This window comes from Pinus tabuliformis, chromosome 9 (genome assembly GCF_031772625.1).
Source record: "Pinus tabuliformis cultivar Carrire ecotype Pingquan chromosome 9, CPIR1, whole genome shotgun sequence".
Taxonomy (NCBI): domain Eukaryota; kingdom Viridiplantae; phylum Streptophyta; class Pinopsida; order Pinales; family Pinaceae; genus Pinus; species Pinus tabuliformis.
In genome coordinates this window covers 1,856,069,029-1,856,087,576 of record NC_142307.1, presented here as the reverse complement: position 1 = coordinate 1,856,087,576, position 18,548 = coordinate 1,856,069,029, and the positions used below count along the sequence as shown (strand labels likewise).

General features: G+C 40.6%; 1 protein-coding gene across 2 annotated transcripts in view; it reads left to right on the top strand.

Annotated features, from left to right (window-relative positions):
- Window positions 1-18,548, top strand: part of LOC149156279 (subtilisin-like protease SBT3.15) — a 43,226-nt gene that overhangs the window by 4,603 nt on the left and 20,075 nt on the right. The window contains exon 4 of one of the 2 annotated variants that reach the window (XM_089443114.1): window positions 3,953-4,159. The exons of the other annotated variant lie outside the window; for it this stretch is intronic. Coding sequence (XP_089299240.1) covers window positions 3,953-4,004 — 52 coding nt within the window. The 3' untranslated portion in view covers window positions 4,005-4,159. Of the gene's footprint in view, window positions 1-3,952; window positions 4,160-18,548 lie in introns of those variants that run through there. 2 annotated transcript variants of the gene reach the window in all.

Here is an 18,548-nt window from a genome sequence, read left to right as displayed (position 1 = left end):
CAAGTTGATTTAATAGAATTTGAATGTAGAGCAAGCTGGTGTGATCAAAGGTTTTTGCCAAATCAATCTTAAGAATCATGCCTGTAAGGTTCTTGGATTTGATGGAATGAAGGGCTTCTTCTACTTTACCCACTGCTTTGTGAATTTTTCGATGTTTAAGGAAAGAAAATTGCTCCGAAGATATATGATTAGATAATATGGGCTTGAGGCGATTTGCTATGATATTGACTATTATCTTGTATATATAATTGCAGAGGGATATGGGTCTATAAACTTCAAATCTCTGTGGTTCATCAGTCTTGGGGATGAGAGCGATATATGTAGATTTGAACGCATCATACATTTGCCCACTAGTCTGGCACTCTTCTATGATCTATAGTAGCTCCTATCCAATCATGTCCAAAAAAGAAATGTAAAATTTGATCGACCATCCATCTAGTCCAGGACTCTTATCCTTCTTAAACCACTTAATTTTGGCCTCTAATTCCCCCATAGATACTGGAGTAAGTAATCCTTCGCCTGTATCTTAGTCCACATATATGGGGGAAAGTCTAGCTACCTTGATGGTCTCAGCAAGATTTGCCTCTGGAGGAGCTTTGAATAATCTTCCAAAGTGCGAAATACCAAGGTTGGCCAATTCATGGAAGGTCTTTGTGTGAGTACCCTCCTCATCCACAAGTCACCAGATGGTATTAATGGCCCGGCGCCCATTTTCAACAGGATGATAGAACTTGGTGTTCTCATCCCGCTCCTTTAACCATATGGCCCTACTACGGAGTCACCAAGTTTCCTCCCTATCTTTCAAGATCCTATTCTGCTCAATCTCAAGTTGGAAAAAAAAATCTTTAGCATCACTAGAAACAAACCCTCGAATCTCTGAGCCACTCAATTGTTCAATTTATTGTTCTGTGTCTCTCAAGATCTGCGCATCTTTGATCCTTTTATTCTTTTCCTAATTAATTGTTTTCTATTTTAGGATTACCATTTTATTTGCAAATACCGCGGAGGATGATAGGCTCAGCTAAGTTGTAATGGATTTCCAATTCTGAGTGATCATCTATATATAACTATCATCTTTAAGCCAAGTATAATTGAACTTGAATGGTGCATTGGGTTTTCATTCATCACCCACAATCTCCAGATAAATGGGAAGGTGATCTGACAATCCTCCTGATCCCACCCATTGACGACAAAGGGGAAATTGATCCAATAAAGTCTCCTTAACCAGAAAACAATCCAATCTTCTAGCTAATGTAGCATCCTCAATCCTTCGATTTCGCCAGGTGGGTTTTAAGCAGGGCATGGGTATATCAATCATCTGGTGATCCTCCAGCAGGGACAAGATCCCATTCGATAACAAGTCAATCTGAGCATTCATGCCCCAAGATTTGGCATGTCCAAGAGAGAAATTGAGATCCCCCCCTATAATGATGTTCTCAACTTTGAAGTAGTCAAAATCAAGTAATTGTTGCCATAAAGTGATCCTTGATACATGGTCTATAAACGTTAATAATCCTCAGCTCCCTTCCAATCTTTTCTGAGTATACATTAGCTCTGATGAACCAAGGGGGGAGGTCAATTCTTTAAGGACCTTATCAATGGGTTGTTGCCACCCTTTAGCCACATCCAGTCCAACCTAGAGAATGGCTTTAGAGATGTTGGATTGTCTACCATGGGCAGCCTTGGAGTGCAGAGGTAAGGGAGTAATACCAATTCCACTACCATCCCCCAGGGGTATGCGAGACAAAGACCGAAGGTTATAATAGTGTCCCATACTAGCATCAATGGAAGGCTCTGTGTGGGAGAGTGGATCTAGTATCTCAGTGATGGTAGGAGTGGGAAAAAATAGGTGCAGATGGGAATAATGTACATACAACAGAGGGAGAACAATGCACAGGACCAACATGACAAAATGAAGTGCAAGGAGAGTAAACAGATGAAAATAATTAAAGAGATGGAGGGTTAGAGATGGTACCCACAACAAAGGAAGTCATCGCCGCAGGGGCACATGATCTGGTGATACGTGGGGATGGGGGGGGAATCTTCTCCTTGCGAGTGCCAGTGCCACGATTTGCCTGAGAATCCATCAAGTTTTGGGATTGCAGTAGCTTGTTCAGGTCGTGAAACCGAAGAAAATCTAGATGCAAGTAGGGGACAGTATTTATAAAGATGTCTGATCTTGTGACATCTCCTGCATCGATAAGGAACCCCCTCATAGTCCAAAATCTATAGCCTGCACATGTCCCTCCAATGCAGTTTCATACTCTCCTCTGAACCCTCCCTGGTGTCAAGGTAAACGAGGATGCGATCCATGGACATATTCCCAGTCAACATATAAGATTTTTAATAATCCATGTATCTACTGAGGGAATTCCCATTCCAGTTGAAAACATCTTCTAATCGGAAGTGTAGGGGGAGACCAGGCAATCTGACCCAAATGGGTCCGACCCCAATATGTTCTCACTCAAGATAAGAAAGGGGGCTCCATCATTTGAGGAGAACCAGAGTCAATTTGATGTGCTAGTGTTTAGATAAAACCCAAGGTATAAACTCGGGCCACTGAAATCACAAAGCAAACCATCCACGAGAGAAGGTAACCACCGATGGAAATTCAGTGAGGACCTACCCCCATATCTCCAGAACCCGTTGCTTCAATCACGCAACCGAATATGCCCTACCCCTAACACAGCCAACCAGAACACGGTCGGAGGTATCCAAAACTTCCCCCATTTGAATGTCGACTCCAGATGTGAGATATATCTTCTTATTTCTCTCCTTCACCCCTTTGAAATGCTTGGCAAGATGCCCCTGATATTTTAGGGGTGGTCTAGTCTATTCAAAGTGAGAATGGATCGCGTCGGCCTCCGTGCAAGGGTTTCTGGTCACACCCAAATGGGGAGGGGATGAATCTGCAAAGCAGCCAGAGGTGGAAGGGTCGGGAAAGGGAGGAGGGGGTAGCAGGGTGTGGGAGAGGGATGTGATATGATTCCAGCAGAAAATATGGAGTGGAATTCAAAGGGTACAAGGGTGTAGGCAGGTTAAGACAGGATGAGATAAACTGTAGGGAGGTTGGGGAGAGTGAGGGGAGGTCAGATTCAGGTGGGAAATACACCGCTTCAGGGAAACCAAAAAATGGCAAAGTGGAGGATGACGGCCCAGGTAAAGGATGAGACTGTTGAGCTGAAATGGTGAAGGCAAGATATTCTGGCACCGAGTAAACCCTAGGTGTGTTGGCTAGGGTTGATGGAATGTCCAATGAGATGTTCGAGCAGGTGACTGGCAATTGTGAAGAGAAAACAAACCAGTTGGGGTCCAGTTCTAAAGGATCCTCAAAGGAATCGACTATGTCGCCCTCCATGCTAACCGGCAACGGAATAATAACCGTCCCAAGAAATTCCCCAGCTAACAAATTTCAGGCCATTGAGGTGTACAGTGCAGGTTGTCGCGAACGGTCCGGATGGTCTACAAACGAAAGTGGTCAGACAGAATGTGAGAGAGTAAACGCCCGAGAAGGTGAGTTGCACGCAGTTACATCGCCTGATGAGGCTAATGGGAAGGCCTCCATCGTTGAAGCTCTCAAACCCTAGACCATTGTTTCAAGTTAGTCGTTCTCCTCCTCTACCTTCCTCCACGCCCCGCAAATATGCAATTGGGTTGACATTGTTCTCAATGTTGTGCATGTTGTGAACAAATAAAGGAAATTCTCTTAATCTTGGCCTTATGATATCTAGTAATTATGTTGTGATCATGATTGCTTTATGTTAATGTTTATATGCATATATGTATGCATGTGCGTTGTTATCTGACAAGGTCATTAGGGATCATGATTGTTTTATGTTAATGTTTATATATATACATGTATGTATGTATGTAGATATGTCGTTGTATTATAGGATCATAATTATTTAATGCTAATATTTATATGTATGTATGTATGTATGTTGTCCAACAGGGTCATTAGGAATCATTCTTCTGGAGGAATGATTGCTTATTCATGTGAATGACATGAAGAGCTTCCTAGTTTATGAGGAATCAAGTGGGAAGAGTAGTCATGAAAAATATATGAGGTCAGTGTCATGTAGATATGAATTGATATTGTATGCTTGTAGTATGCCTATGTTTATGTTATGACAGGTAACGTTGAAGGATACATCAGTGGAATGAAAACTATGTGCTTTGCGACATGCTATGATAAGCATGGATGGCAGAGAAACACTGGAAGAAAAGTTGCTTGGTAGAGGCAATATGGTTTTGGATATGTAGTTCTGTTTTTGTGTATATGTCGTGCATGTTTTATATTCAGTGATTGTACCTATGGTGACGTGTAATGTTGTATATGTAGTAGTGTGTACATATGATGTTGTATGCATGTTGTATATATGGTGTTGTGTGTATATTACATATGTAATGCTGGGTATATATGGTGATATGTACATGTTGGATATGCGGTGTTGTGTACATATCGTATTGTGCGCATGTTGGATATGTGGTGTTGTGTGCATATGGTGTTGTGCACATGTTGGATATGTGGTACTATGTACATATGATGTTATTTACATGTTGTATATGCAGTGCTATGTACATATGGTCTTGTGCATGTTGTACATATGGTACTATGTACAAATGGTTTTGTGTGCATCACTGTACATGTGGTGTTGTGCGCACGTGTTGTTGTGTCCATGTTGTACATGTGGTTTTGTGTGCAAGTGGTGTTGTGTTCATTTTGTGCATGTGGCGTTGTGTACATGTCATACATTTGGTGTTGTGTACATGCGGTATTATGTACACATTGTATAGGTGGCACTGTGTACATATGGTGTTGTGTACACATTGTGCAGGTGGTGTCGTGTACATGTGATGTTGTGCACATGTTGTGCAGGTAGTGTTGTGTACAGGTGGTACTGTGTACATGTTGTACATATGGTACTGGTGTACATGTGGTAGTGTGTGCATGTCATACACGTTGTGTTGCAGGCATGTGGTGCTATGTATGTGCATTATGTAGTCGTGGTATCATGACATGTGTATATGTTGAAGGTAATTATTTATATGTACCATCGCTATATTTGACGTCACCCTGGGACACGTGGCGGCCTCTGAGCCTGCCATGTGGCAACTTGTGATTGGCTGCCAAAAAAGGAATATTCCTTGGAATATTCCAAGGAATATTCTGTGGAATATTCTTTTTTTTATTTTATTTTTTTTTAAATTCAAAAATTAAGGGTTATTGGGCGATTTTGTTTTTGGCATAACTTTCTCATACAGCGACCGTTTTTCGAACCGTTCATGGCGCCGGAATCAGGAGGACGAGCACTTTCCATTCATTTAATTTTGAACCAGTTTTGAGCACTTTCATTTTTGAGCATTTTACGACACTTAGGACATGAGCACCTGATCACGCCTCCCCATTGGGAAGCTTTTAGACCCCAAAAGCCTTCAACTACCTGTTAAAGAGCTGAGGGTACAGCTCCCTCACTCTGTCTACCTCCATCCACTTTGCCTTGTTCGGTTTGCTGCCTTTGAAACCTGCCCGCACATAATCTACATTGCCCCTCCTTGAAGTGTGTGTCCTTCTGTCAAGGATTGTATCTTCTTTCAGCTCATCTAAGAATTCTAGCGAGAAATCTTCTATAGATGGCAGCTGAACAACACTTTCATGATCAGAAATCAAAGGAGGTTCATATAAACGTAAGTTCTCCACATTGACAACAGAATACATTTGCATGTAGGAAGGCAAATCTAATTGAAAAGCATTATTTCCAACCTTCTTGAGGATTTTGAATGTGTTAAGAAATTTACTGCATAACATAAATAATTACTGAGAGGAATAAATATAAAAATAACCAGCAACAACCATAAACACATAAACACAAATGTTTATCTGGGAAAACCCCAAATCCAGGGTAAAACCCAACCTAATAAGATCTCATTAGCATTGGCCAAAACCCTGGCCAATCTGACCAAGTGAGCCTTCACCACTCACCTCCAGGTCTTGCATTACAATGAAGTCCTTCCAGCCTTTTATAAGCTCCATTACATATAATATCACGGGCAAAATACCATGGGTGCATAATACCATGTGCCCCAAAACCATCACTGTTTAACCTGGTCAACTTTGACTCTATCCTGAGTCAAGTTTACCTAACAATATTCCCCCCTTAAACTTGACTTGGGGTTCCTTGACTAACTCCATGGGTGCACAATACCATGTGCCCCAAAACCATCACTGTTTAACCTGATCAACTTTGACTCTATCTTGAGTCAAGTTTACCTAACAATATTCCCCCCTTAAACTTGACTTGGGGTTCCTTGACTAACTCCAACCAAACCTGCTAAGTGAGACAATCCTGCTCACTCTAGCTCTTACCCCCCTCAGAGTTTTTACCTGGGGTATTGTTAACCCGACATCCCCTCTATCACCTAGGTTTAACCCAGACTTTACCGAGGGTACACATGCCTTATCAGGTCTTACAGTAGTATGCCCATTTACATGACTTCATAAATTTTTTTTTTGTTTATTGATGCTGCCATCCATCCTCTTTCAATTTGATTTGCTCAAAAACTTCTATCAAACCACTCCAACTGGGAGAACCTCATAGATTCCAGCACTAGTGGCGCCTCACGTAGCAGAAAACGAACAATTTTCGAAGTTGCGTGAACAATTTTCTTCTGATGACCTGCATGCAGCCCACGCCTACTCCATCTTTCAACACGGCATAGAACACATAGGGAATATCCCTTATCGATTCTCTACAAAAAAGCTCCCAACAAAATCAGCCTTGAATTTTAATATTACCAAAGGTATTTCTCAACCTTCTTTAAATAGCTGCATGAATCCCGAACAATTCGTCAGCATGTTCCAAACCAGTAAATATCGCAAATTCTCCTCGAGGTTCTTCCGCGTATGATTGTTCCACCATTATTTTCTAGACCTAGATCTGTAAAATGGCTGCATTGATCTCATCAGCCACTATAAACCCCTGGCATCAAAGAATCCCTTTGAAGCCAATATCTGGGTCCGATACCAGTTGTTAAGAAATTTACTGCATGACATAAATAATTACTGAGAGGAATAAATATAAGAAAAAACCAGCAACAACCATAAACACATAAACACGCATGTTTATTCGGGAAAACCCCAAATCTGGGGTAAAACCCAACCTAATAAGATCTCATTAGCATTGACCAAAACCCTAGCCAATCTGACCAAGTGAGCTTTCACCACTCACCTCCAGGTCTTGCATTACAATGAAGTCCTTCTAGCCTTTTATAAGCTCCATTACATATAATATCACGGGCAAAATACCATGGGTGCACAATACCATGTACCCCAAAACCATCATTGTTTAACCTGGTCAACTTTGACTCTATCCTGAGTCAAGTTTACCTAACAGAATGGACCATAACGAATAGGCTTCAGCTTTTTACCTTCTCCTTGCATCCTTTCCTTACTAATGTACAGCCATACCTCATCCCCTTCTTGAAACTTGTGATCGACTCTATGCTTGTCGTGTCTTTCCTTGTACTTGCCTTGACACTTCTCAAGCTGTTCTTGAATTTGCTAATGTATTTGTTGAATTCTTTCAATGAATGAACGAGCTTTGTCAATATCACTATGTCCCTCAATGGAGACATCTTTCTCAAGAATGAAATCAAGAGGTGATTTTGGCAAGTAACCAAAACAAGCTTCAAACGGTGAGGTGTTTGTGGAAGAGTGCTTGGCACGATTGTAAGCATGTTGTATGTAGTGCAACGATCAACTACTACATATAAATAATCATGCTGCTTTCTAGATTTTGGAAAACCTCCTACAAAATCCATAGAGATGCTCTCCCGTGGTCTAGAAGGTACCACCAAAGGAGTATACAAGCCAAGCTTCCTATTACTAGGCTTGCTTGTAGCACATAATGAACAACCTCTTATGAACCTTGAAACAGAATCTACCATGTGAGGCCAATAACAATACCTCTGTAGATGTGCAATTGTTTTGCTTACACCAAAATGGCCAGCAATAAGAGAAGAATGAGCTTCTCTTATGACATTTATTCTCTACCCCTGTGGCATACACAACTTTCCCAAATGAAACAGCAAATTGTTATGCATGTGATAGTCATTTTCCTCTACATGATTCCCTTTACTCAAGTTAGCATACACATCTTTAAAGTCATCATCAGATGCATATTGTTCTATGTAACTATCATGTACAATGGAATCATTCTTAAGTAAAGTAACAACACCAATAATAGGCCTTGAAAGCATATCAGCAACTTTATTCAGAGTACCTTTCTTGTACCTTATTACCAAATGGAACTGTTGCAAGAATCCCATCCATCTGAAGTGTCGTGACTGTTGTAACTTGCTTTGTAATTGCAAGTACTGTAAGGGCTGATGGTCGGTATGTATAACAGTTTCTTTGCCCATCAAATAGTGTTTCCACTTTTTGACGCTTTGTACCAATGCATACAACTCCTTATCATATGTAGGATAATTTACAACAGCATCATTAAAAGTTTCAAAATGAAAAGCAATAGGCTTACCATGTTGTAGAAGAACTGCACCCATGGCATAATCACTAGCATCAGTTTGTATCTCAAATGGCTGTCTCAAATCCGGTAATGCAAGGACCGGAGTTGAACTAATCTTCTCTTTCAAAGACTCGAAAGCTTTTTGCTGCTTGCCTCCCCATTGGAAGCATGCTTCACACTTGTCACTGCATGCATAGGAGCTGCTATAGAAGAGAAGTTAGAGATGAACTTCCTCCAATATTGAGCTACACCCAAAAAACTTCTTACCTCTGTTATGGATTTCGGAGTAGGCCAATTCACAATAGACTCTATTTTAGCAGGATCTATTCTCAAAGCACCTCCTCCTACTATGTGTCCCAAATAAACCAAAGAAGTCTTTCCAAATTCACACTTTGACATTTTAAGAAATAACTGATTCTTCTTCAAAACATCAAGTACTTTCCTAACATGCATGACATGATCTTCTCTAGACTTGCTGAAAATTAATATGTCATCTAAGTAGACAATAACGAAATCATCAAGAAAAGGACACAAGACATCATCCATTACCCGCATGAAAGTTGCAGGTGCATTGCACAAACCAAACGGCATCACAAGCCACTCAAAGAGTCCTTGTTTGGTTTTAAAGGCTGTCTTCCAAATGTCACTTTCTTCAATTCTTACTTGATGATATCCACTGCGCAAGTCTAACTTAGTGAAATATCGAGCATCTTTCAGTTGGTCTAGCAAATCATCTATCCTTGGGAGTGGGTAACGATTCTTTACAGTTATCTTGTTCAAGGCCCTGAAATCAACACACATACGCCAAGTGCCATCTTTCTTTGGAATCAATACAATCGGTGACCCACATGGTGAAGTACTTGGCCTTATGAAACCATTGTCCAACAAGTCCTTGATTTGCTTCTTTATTTCAGCATTCTCCATAATAGATATGCGGTACATGCCTATGTTTGGAAGAGGACAATCTGGATGCAAATGGATTTCATGTTGAATCTCCCTCTTAGGAGGCAAACCTATTGGCTCCTGAAACATCTCATGATATGCATCAACTACATCATACAGTTCTGACTTAAGTTTTGGATCACAATTGTCAAATGACCCATGATTCACATCAACCTTGGGCTTAATCATAAGAAGAACAAAATTCTTACTTGAATTGACCAGCCTTTTTACCTGTCCTGCATTCACCATCGCTATATTTGTCCTCTTCATCCTTGTCTTCTTCTTCTGTGCATAAGCATAGATCCTCTGGAAAAAGTCCTTTTTTGAAGCTTGATGTAAAATTCGAATTACCTATGTTTAATGGTGAAGTGAATGCAGAAAAGCTTGACAACTGGATTAGGCAGTTGGAAGTTTACTTGAGGATCCAGAATATGCATGATGATGCCACCAAGATTCAGTTGGCTTCTTTGAGAATGGATGGAGTAGCATTGGTCTAGTGGGAGGCCAAGACTAAAGAGGAGATCAAGAAATTTGGTAAGGTTACCTTAACATGGCCTGAATTTCTGTTAGCCATTAAAAAACAGTTTTATCCTCTTGCTCACATGCAGAAAGCCATTATGAACGGGCAAAATTTCAGACAACTTAAGGGTCAGAATGTCCAAGACTACACCCAAGAATTCAGGAGAAGAGCTCTCTTGTTAGGGGTAGATTTACAGACCCAGGAAACCTTGCTGAAATACATTAGTGGCTTGCATAGCTACCTTAGACACACCATCTTGATGTTTAACCCTACTAGCCTGGACGAGGTTTGTGTCCAAGATACCCATTTAGAGGCAAGGGGAAAAAAGACATTTGAAGAGGGTAGAAACAATCCCCCCAAGGGGAAAAACAAAGAAAAAGCCTCCAAGGGAAAGGGAAAAAAGAATGCATCTGTCAAACAGGAGAGTGAGAAAGTGATCTGTAAACATTGTTCTAAACCAGGCCATGAGGAGAAAAACTGTTGGAAATTACATCCTGAAAAAAGACCTCAATTTAACAAATCCAAAGGGAAACAGAAAATTGCTGCTACTACATCTACACCACAGGATTTAGGGGATGATTCAGGTGATGAAACCAAAATTTCAGCCATGGGTTTGAAAAACTTGAAGGAAAAAAAAATGGAAACTCAAGCCAGCACTAGTACCTGAAACTGCCATGTACAAGCTCCTAATGAGGAAGAAAGAATTGAACTGTTTCATGTGAGGGTGATTTCAAAACATACTAAAATTGACACACTTTTTGATAGTGGGTCACAAGCAAAGCTTATATCAGAGGACTTGGTCAAGCAGCTTAAACTTGAGACCGTTCCACATCCGAAGCCATATCCAGTTGGATGGATCTGCAAGGATGAAAATTTACAAGTTTCAAGAAAGTGCACATTGCACTTTGCAATTACTGCACATTTTATTGACACAGTTGAACTTGATGTGGTACCTTTTGATATAGCAGGAATTGTTTTGGGAAGTCCTTACTTGCTTGACAGGAAAGCTATCTTTCATCACCATGAAAACAAATATCATCTTTTCAAAGATGGCAAGGAGTTCATTGTTAGAGCTCATCGCAAGAAGACAAATATAGCGATGGTGAATGCTGGACAGGTAAAAAGGCTGGTCAATTCAAATAAGAATTTTATTCTTCTTATGATTAAGCCCAAGGTTGATGTGAATCATGAGTCATTTGACAATTGTGATCCAAAACTTAAGTCAGAATTGTATGATGTAGTTGATGCATATCATGAGATGTTTCAGGAGCCAACAGGTTTTCCTCCTAAGAGGGAGATTCAGCATGAAATCCATTTGCATCCAGATTGTCCTCTTCCAAACATAGGCATGTACCGCATGTCTATTATGGAGAATGCTGAAATAAAGAAGCAAATCAAGGACTTGTTGGAAAAGGGTTTCATAAGACCAAGTACTTCGCCATGTGGGTCACCGATTGTATTGATTCCAAAGAAAGATGGCACTTGGCATATGTGTGTTGATTTCAGGGCCTTGAACAAGATAACGGTAAAGAATCGTTACCCACTCCCAGGAATAGATGATTTGCTAGACCAGCTAAAAGATGCTCGATATTTCACTAAGTTAGACTTGCGCAATGGATATCATCAAGTAAGAATTGAAGAAAGTGACATTTGGAAGACAGCCTTTAAAACCAAACAAGGACTCTTTGAGTGGCTTGTGATACCGTTTGGTTTGTGCAATGCACCTGCAACTTTCATGTGGGTAATGGATGATGTCTTGCATCCTTTTCTTGATGATTTCGTTATTGTCTACTTAGATGACATCTTAATTTTCAGCAAGTCTAGAGAAGATCATGTCATGCATGTTAGGAAAGTACTTGATGTTTCGAAGAAGAATCAGTTATTTCTTAAAATGTCAAAGTGTGAATTTGGAAAGACTTCTTTGGTTTATTTGGGACACATAGTAGGAGGAGGTGCTTTGAGAATACATCCTGCTAAACTAGAGGCTATTGTGAATTGGCCTACTCCCAAATCCATAACAGAGTTAAGAAGTTTTTTGGGTGCAGCTCAATATTGGAAGAAGTTCATCTCTAACTTCTCTTCTATAGCTGCTCCTATGCATGCAGTGACAAGTGTGAAGCATGCTTTCCAATGGGGAGGCAAGCAGCAAAAAGCTTTCGAGTCTTTGAAAGAGAAGATTAGTTCAGCTTCGGTCCTTGCATTATCGGATTTGTGACAACCATTTGAGATACAAACTAATACTAGTGATTATGCCATGGGTGTAGTTCTTCTACAGCATGGTAAGCCTATTGCTTTTCATTCTGAAACTTTTAATGGTGTTGTTGTAAATTATCCTACATATGATAAGGAGTTGTATGCATTGGTACAAAGCGTCAAAAAGTGGAAACACTATTTGATGGGCAAAGAAATTGTTATACATACCGACCATCATCCCTTACAGTACTTGCAATTACAAAGGAAGTTACAACAGTCACGACACTTCAGATGGATGGGCTTCTTGCAACAGTTCCATTTGGTAATAAGGTACAAGAAAGGTACTCTGAATAAGTTGTTGATATGCTTTCAAGGTCTATTATTGGTGTTGTTACTTTACTTAAGAATGATTCCATTGTACATGATAGTTACATAGAACAATATGCATCTGATGATGACTTTAAAGATGTGTATGCTAACTTGAGTAAAGGGAATCATGTAGAGGAAAATGACTATCACATGCATAATAATTTGTTGTTTCATTTGGGAAAGTTGTGTATACCACAGGGGGAGAGAATAAATGCCATAAGAGAAGCTCATTCTTCTATTATTGCTGGCCATTTTGGTGTAAGCAAAACAATTGCACATCTACAGAGGTATTTTTATTGGCCTCACATGGTAGATTCTGTTTCAAGGTTCATAAGAGGTTGTTCATTATGTGCTACAAGCAAGCCTAGTAATAGGAAGCTTGGCTTGTATACTCCTTTGCCGGTACCTTCTAGACCATGGGAGAGCATCTCTATGGATTTTGTAGGAGGTTTGCCAAAATCTAGAAAGCAGCATGATTATTTATATGTAGTAGTTGATCGTTTTAGCAAAATGTGTATACTTATGCCTTGTAAGAAAACTATAACTGTTGAACAAACTGCTGAATTATTTTTTCATCATGTATGGATTCACTTTGGTTTGCCTACTTCCATTATTAGTGACAGGGATTCCAGATTTGTGGGGAATTTTTGGTCCAACCTATGGGAGATGATGGACACAAAGTTGAAGAAAAGTACTTCTTTCCATCCGCAAACAGATGGACAAACAGAAGTTGTGAACAGAACCATTGTGCACCCCTTGAGAGGTTATTGCAGCAAGCATCCCAAGCTTTGGGATGAACATTTGCACGACATACAGCATGCTTACAATCGTGTCAAGTACTCTTCCACAAACACCTCACCGTTTGAAGCTTGTTTTGGTTACTTGCCAAAATCACCTCTTGATTTCATTCTTGAGAAAGATGTCGCCATTTAGGGACATAGTGATATTGACAAAGCTCGTTCATTCATTGAAAGAATTCAGCAAATACATCAGCAAATTCAAGAACAGCTTGAGAAGAGTCAAGGCAAGTACAAGGAAAGACACGACAAGCATAGAGTCGATCACAAGTTTCAAGAAGGGGATGAGGTATGGCTGTACATTAGTAAGGAAAGGAGGAAAGGAGAAGGTAAAAAGCTGAAGCCTATTCGTTATGGTCCATTCAAAATCCTCAAGAAGGTTGGAAATAATGCTTTTCAATTAGATTTTCCTTCCTACATGCAAATTTATTCTGTTGTTAATGTGGAGAACTTACGTTTGTATGAACCTCCTTTGATTGTTGATCATGAAAGTGTTGTTCAACTGCCATCTATAGAAGATTTCTCGCCATAATTCTTAGATGAACTAAAATAAGATACAATCCTTGACAGAAGGACACGCACTTCAAGGAGTGGCAATGTAGATTATGTGCGGGTTGGTTTCAAAGGCAGCGAACCGAACAAGGCAAAGTGGATGGAGGTGGACAGAGTAAGGGAGTTGTACCCTCACCTCTTTAACAGGTAGTTGAAGGCTTTTGGGGTCCAAAAGCTTCCCAATGGGGAGGCGTGATCAGGTGCTCATGTCCTAAGTGTCGTAAAATGCTCAAAAATGAAAGTGCTCAGAACTGGTTCAAAGTTGAACGACTGGAAAGTGCTCATCCTCCTAATTCCAGCGCCATGAACAGTTCAAAAAATGGTCACCGTATGAGAAAGTTATGCCAAAAACAAAATCGCCCAATAACCCTTAATTTTTGAATTTTTCAAAAAAAAAAATTAAAAAAAGAATATTCCACAGAATATTCCAAGGAATATTCCTTTTTGGGCAGCCAATCACAGGTTGCCACGTGGCAGGCTCGGAGGCCGCCACGTGGCCCAGGGTGACGTCAGCAAAGGTTTGTTGGGCACATATTAAAATTTGTTTAGAGGTGGTGAGGTTTGATCCCAAGACCTCCCGTCTAACGCCCAAGCGGTTAACCGTTGAGCCTGTTATCACTTAGGTTGTCCTTAAGCTCGTGAAAGGATATGGCCGAGGTAACCACAAACCAATCTTTAGACTGAAGGTTCTAGCCCACCTGCAATCAGAGAGGGCTCTCTATTTCTGATTTAGCTTTGTTGAAGATGATTTTAGGCTAGTTATTGAGTTCAAGGGGTTTTGTTTTGATTTTGGTGGGAAGATTGATGCTTTTAAGTAGAGAGGCAGAGATAGCATGAAGGTTTTAGAACCATTGGGCGTGGAGTCATGGAGTAAGAGTGCTGGTGCGTTTTCTTGGTCACAAGAAGGAATATGGAGCAAGCTAGCTGCACATGAAATAATGATTCAAGCTTAAAAGGATGAAATGAGGGCTAGGAACGAGAGGCAGTTAAGAATCTCTCTTTCACCTTAGCAGAGGGATGGCGAATGAGCTCTATCTAGGAGCAGTGAAGAATCCCTAGATAACTGTCAAACATGAGTGAATTAGGGAAAATATGAGCCACAAGGAATTCATATTCATTACTAATCCAGATGAAAACATAAAGAAACAGTAGAAATTGAGCATAGAGGGCAATTAAACCAGTTCTGAGCTAATCTTTCTTTCTGCTATTTAGATGGTATACAAGTATGAAAACATATATGAAATTGAAACAGAGGTAAGAAACACTTATTTCATTATGTTGCAGCACAAGAATTCCACATTCAATTCTTCAGACCATTAATACACAGCACACAGTCATTCCTCCAAGCTTTTCAGCAATCTTTGATTAAGTAAAACCTCATGTCCACAGAGCGAGTCTCCCTTTTTCTATACAATCAACTAACAACCCTCTAAACAATGAATTAGGGTTGTTTATATAAGCAAAATATCTACACTAATCAGATCTCAGATAGATCTGCTGTAATAAATGCCCTAAACCTAACACATGTCTGAAATAAATGCGGGAAAATATCCTCGAGCTGTGCTGGGTGCAGCTGTAACAAAAAGGAATTAATGTATTGCCTTTATGGCTCTGTACTGGTCACTTAGCCATAACTATGCTTCGGGTTTCGATCCATTGCTGTTGAGTGGTTTTGAGGTGCATTAACTGTGATGGGAGAGCCTCGATATAGCTCCACCGCTTTCTTTGACTTTGTTGGAGCTCATTCAATGTTCACCTATATTGGGAAAAAGGATTTCCATTAAAAAACATTTAACTGATACTCTTTTCCGCTTCCTTGGTCTGCTTTGGCGTTGAACCTGGAGTCTTTAATGTCTTTTGAGTGCTTTAGACTGTCTCATCGACTTTAATGGCTGCTGTTCAGCCCTTTGTTGCTTTAAAAATTGTGTTTGCCCCTTTCTGAATGCTTCGCGAAGAAATTCTGGTCATTTTGCGCCTTTCGGGCTTGCTAGAGGCCGAGTCACAAAGGGTTTTTCCATTTTGGCCTATTTCCCATAGCCATGCGCGATTAGCGCAAGGCGCTAATCGCGCATGAAAAACTGCCTCAGATTCTAATTCCGGGCTTCCTAGGCTGTGATTTGCGCCTTTCGCACTTTTTGACGGTGACATCAGCATGACATCAGCAGGTGGGTCCCAATACGGCGGTGACGTTGCAGGGTGACGTCAGCGGGGTAACATTAGCAGTACGGCTGGGTGACGTGGTGGTACGACGAAGGAGGTGACATGGTAGTACGGTGGCAGCTACGTGGCAGGTTCACGGTGGCAGGAGGCCGACGCGGGATGGTGACGTCAGCATGACGTGGTGCTAATGCAGGAGGGGGGAAAAATGGTATCCGGTTTCAGGCACACCACCTTTGAGCAGAAGTGGTTTCGGCAGAGGGGACTCCGCCACAGTCGAGAGGGCGACATGTGGCGGGAGTACAACGGTAAAACCGCCCATCTCCCGGGCGCTAACCCTCGATAGGTTCGGAGGGGAAAGGACCCGCCCACCATAGATCTCGGGCGCGAGCGATCGGACAGCTGGCGGAACAGATGAGGCGACGAAGGGATAATGGATGAGGCCCGCACGAATATTCGAATTTGTATAATGCCGCGGGGGGGGGGGGGGGGGGTTAGACTTTGGTTTAGTGGGTTTTTTGTGGGTTTTTCATGGTTTGAGCACCGGGGTCATAATTTAATCAAATATTTTTAAACTAAGCCCGAACCTGTGAGCGCGAGAGGTTAAAAATGATGAAATGTTATGGGTAAAGGGGTGAGAAAAAGGTTATTAACTTAACCAGATGTCAAGTTAATCCCAGGGTTAGGACGCGGAAGGCTAATGCTGAGTCCCAGATGAACTCGGCATTTCCCAAACTGATATTTATAGGGCTATTGTGCCAGGGGATGGGAATATGTACATAAGGGGATTTATTAACATATTTTTAGTAGGGGAAGGGGAGATAGATAGGGAGATACATAGTAAAATTAGCAGTTAATATGAAGTGATAAGAAAGCACTAAGTATGTGAATCTTAGGCTACTTAGGGGGAAAATGATTCATAGAGGAAGTATGAACATTCCTTGAGTAATGCAGATCTTTACCAAGGCAAATGATATGAAAAAATGATGAAGCTAAGAGGTATCAAGCAGATCTTGACCTCTTCAGGAAATTAGTGAGTGATTTTTGGAATGAGAAGAAAGGGGAGTTAGCCATGCCTCGCTTGAGCTCCTCCAAATGAAGACTGCCTTGTACCTGTGATCTGAAGTACAATATCACGTTGAAACACAAAACTGATCACAAATCAACATTCTGCAACCTCAAAACTACCTACCCAGCCTACTTACCTAGCATTTTTTTCTTCCTTTTGGTTTGGGTGCACTTAGACTTGCAGACCCTGCTTTACAATTTTTCTTTTGACTGCCTTCCTATCTAAATCTACACTTATTTCTGCCAAGGGCCCAGATTAAGCAGTTGGGCTCCTTTGATTCTCTACCTATCTACAAATCTGCCAAGATTAAACTGTTTGGACAGATATTTATTCTCTATATTCTAAAACAAGAAATTGAAACCTAGGGAAACCAAGATTAGGCTGTTTGGAGTTCCCTTAACAGAAAATTCTTCAAAAATGGTTAAATCATCAAAATTTGGAATACAGTAGTGGCATTTAGACTGGCACACTTTCATGGTCTCTTTTTGACCTCTTTCTGGAAATATGGAGCATTGTAGTATGCAAAGTATGACATATTTGGCATGTAAAACTGTCAATCATGAAAGATGAACACCTGTTGCAACAGGAGGCTAACAATGGCTCCACTTGGGGATGGCTTTTCCTTGTGAAAATCCAAGAACAGCAGGTCAGACTGCCTTGATCTTCTATTATTGCTGTAGACTGAAACCTTTTCTTTGTGCTGGCTGTTAAAAGTGTGAAATTTTAAAATGTGAGCAGCCCTCTCCTCAACTGAAATATTGTGAAATACATAGCACTGCCTGTTTTCTTCTGCGTGTTTGATATTATATACAATGTTGCTTGAGCATTTCCTTTGAAATAGATGCAAAACATAGATCAGAATTGATGTATTTCCTTAGCCTCTGATCTGGAAACAGTTGCTGATGTGAAACTAAAAAAATGCTCCTCTCTTATTGATACTGTTTGACTGAAGACTACACGCTGCAAACAGTTTTTTTTTACCATGAATTTCTGTGATATGACAGTGCTACTGTTGTTGTTTTGCTGAGATTAATGCTGAGACAGAGCTTTTAAAAATGGAATACTGGCATTGGTTGTGTCTTCACAAACTTTGCTGCTGCTCCTCTAACACTCAGACTGCTTATACAAAAAATAAAAACAAAGTGCTGATATATACAAATATCGATGTACAAAGAGATATATATAGAGCTGCATTGTATCCCTTAAAAAGGATCATGGTAATGTTTTAACATTCGGCCATTTACAGGGCCTTCTTCAGCAGTTCTGCCCTCTACAGATTTGAGAAAATATGTGTTATTTCCCTAAACAGCAGAAATAACGAATGGCCCTTTCCATAAAAAATCAAATTTTGCATGTTTTCCCTTGTCTTCTCTTCGTGAATCCCACCTTAGAACTTTGTTGCCAACACAGAAATCTTCCACCTT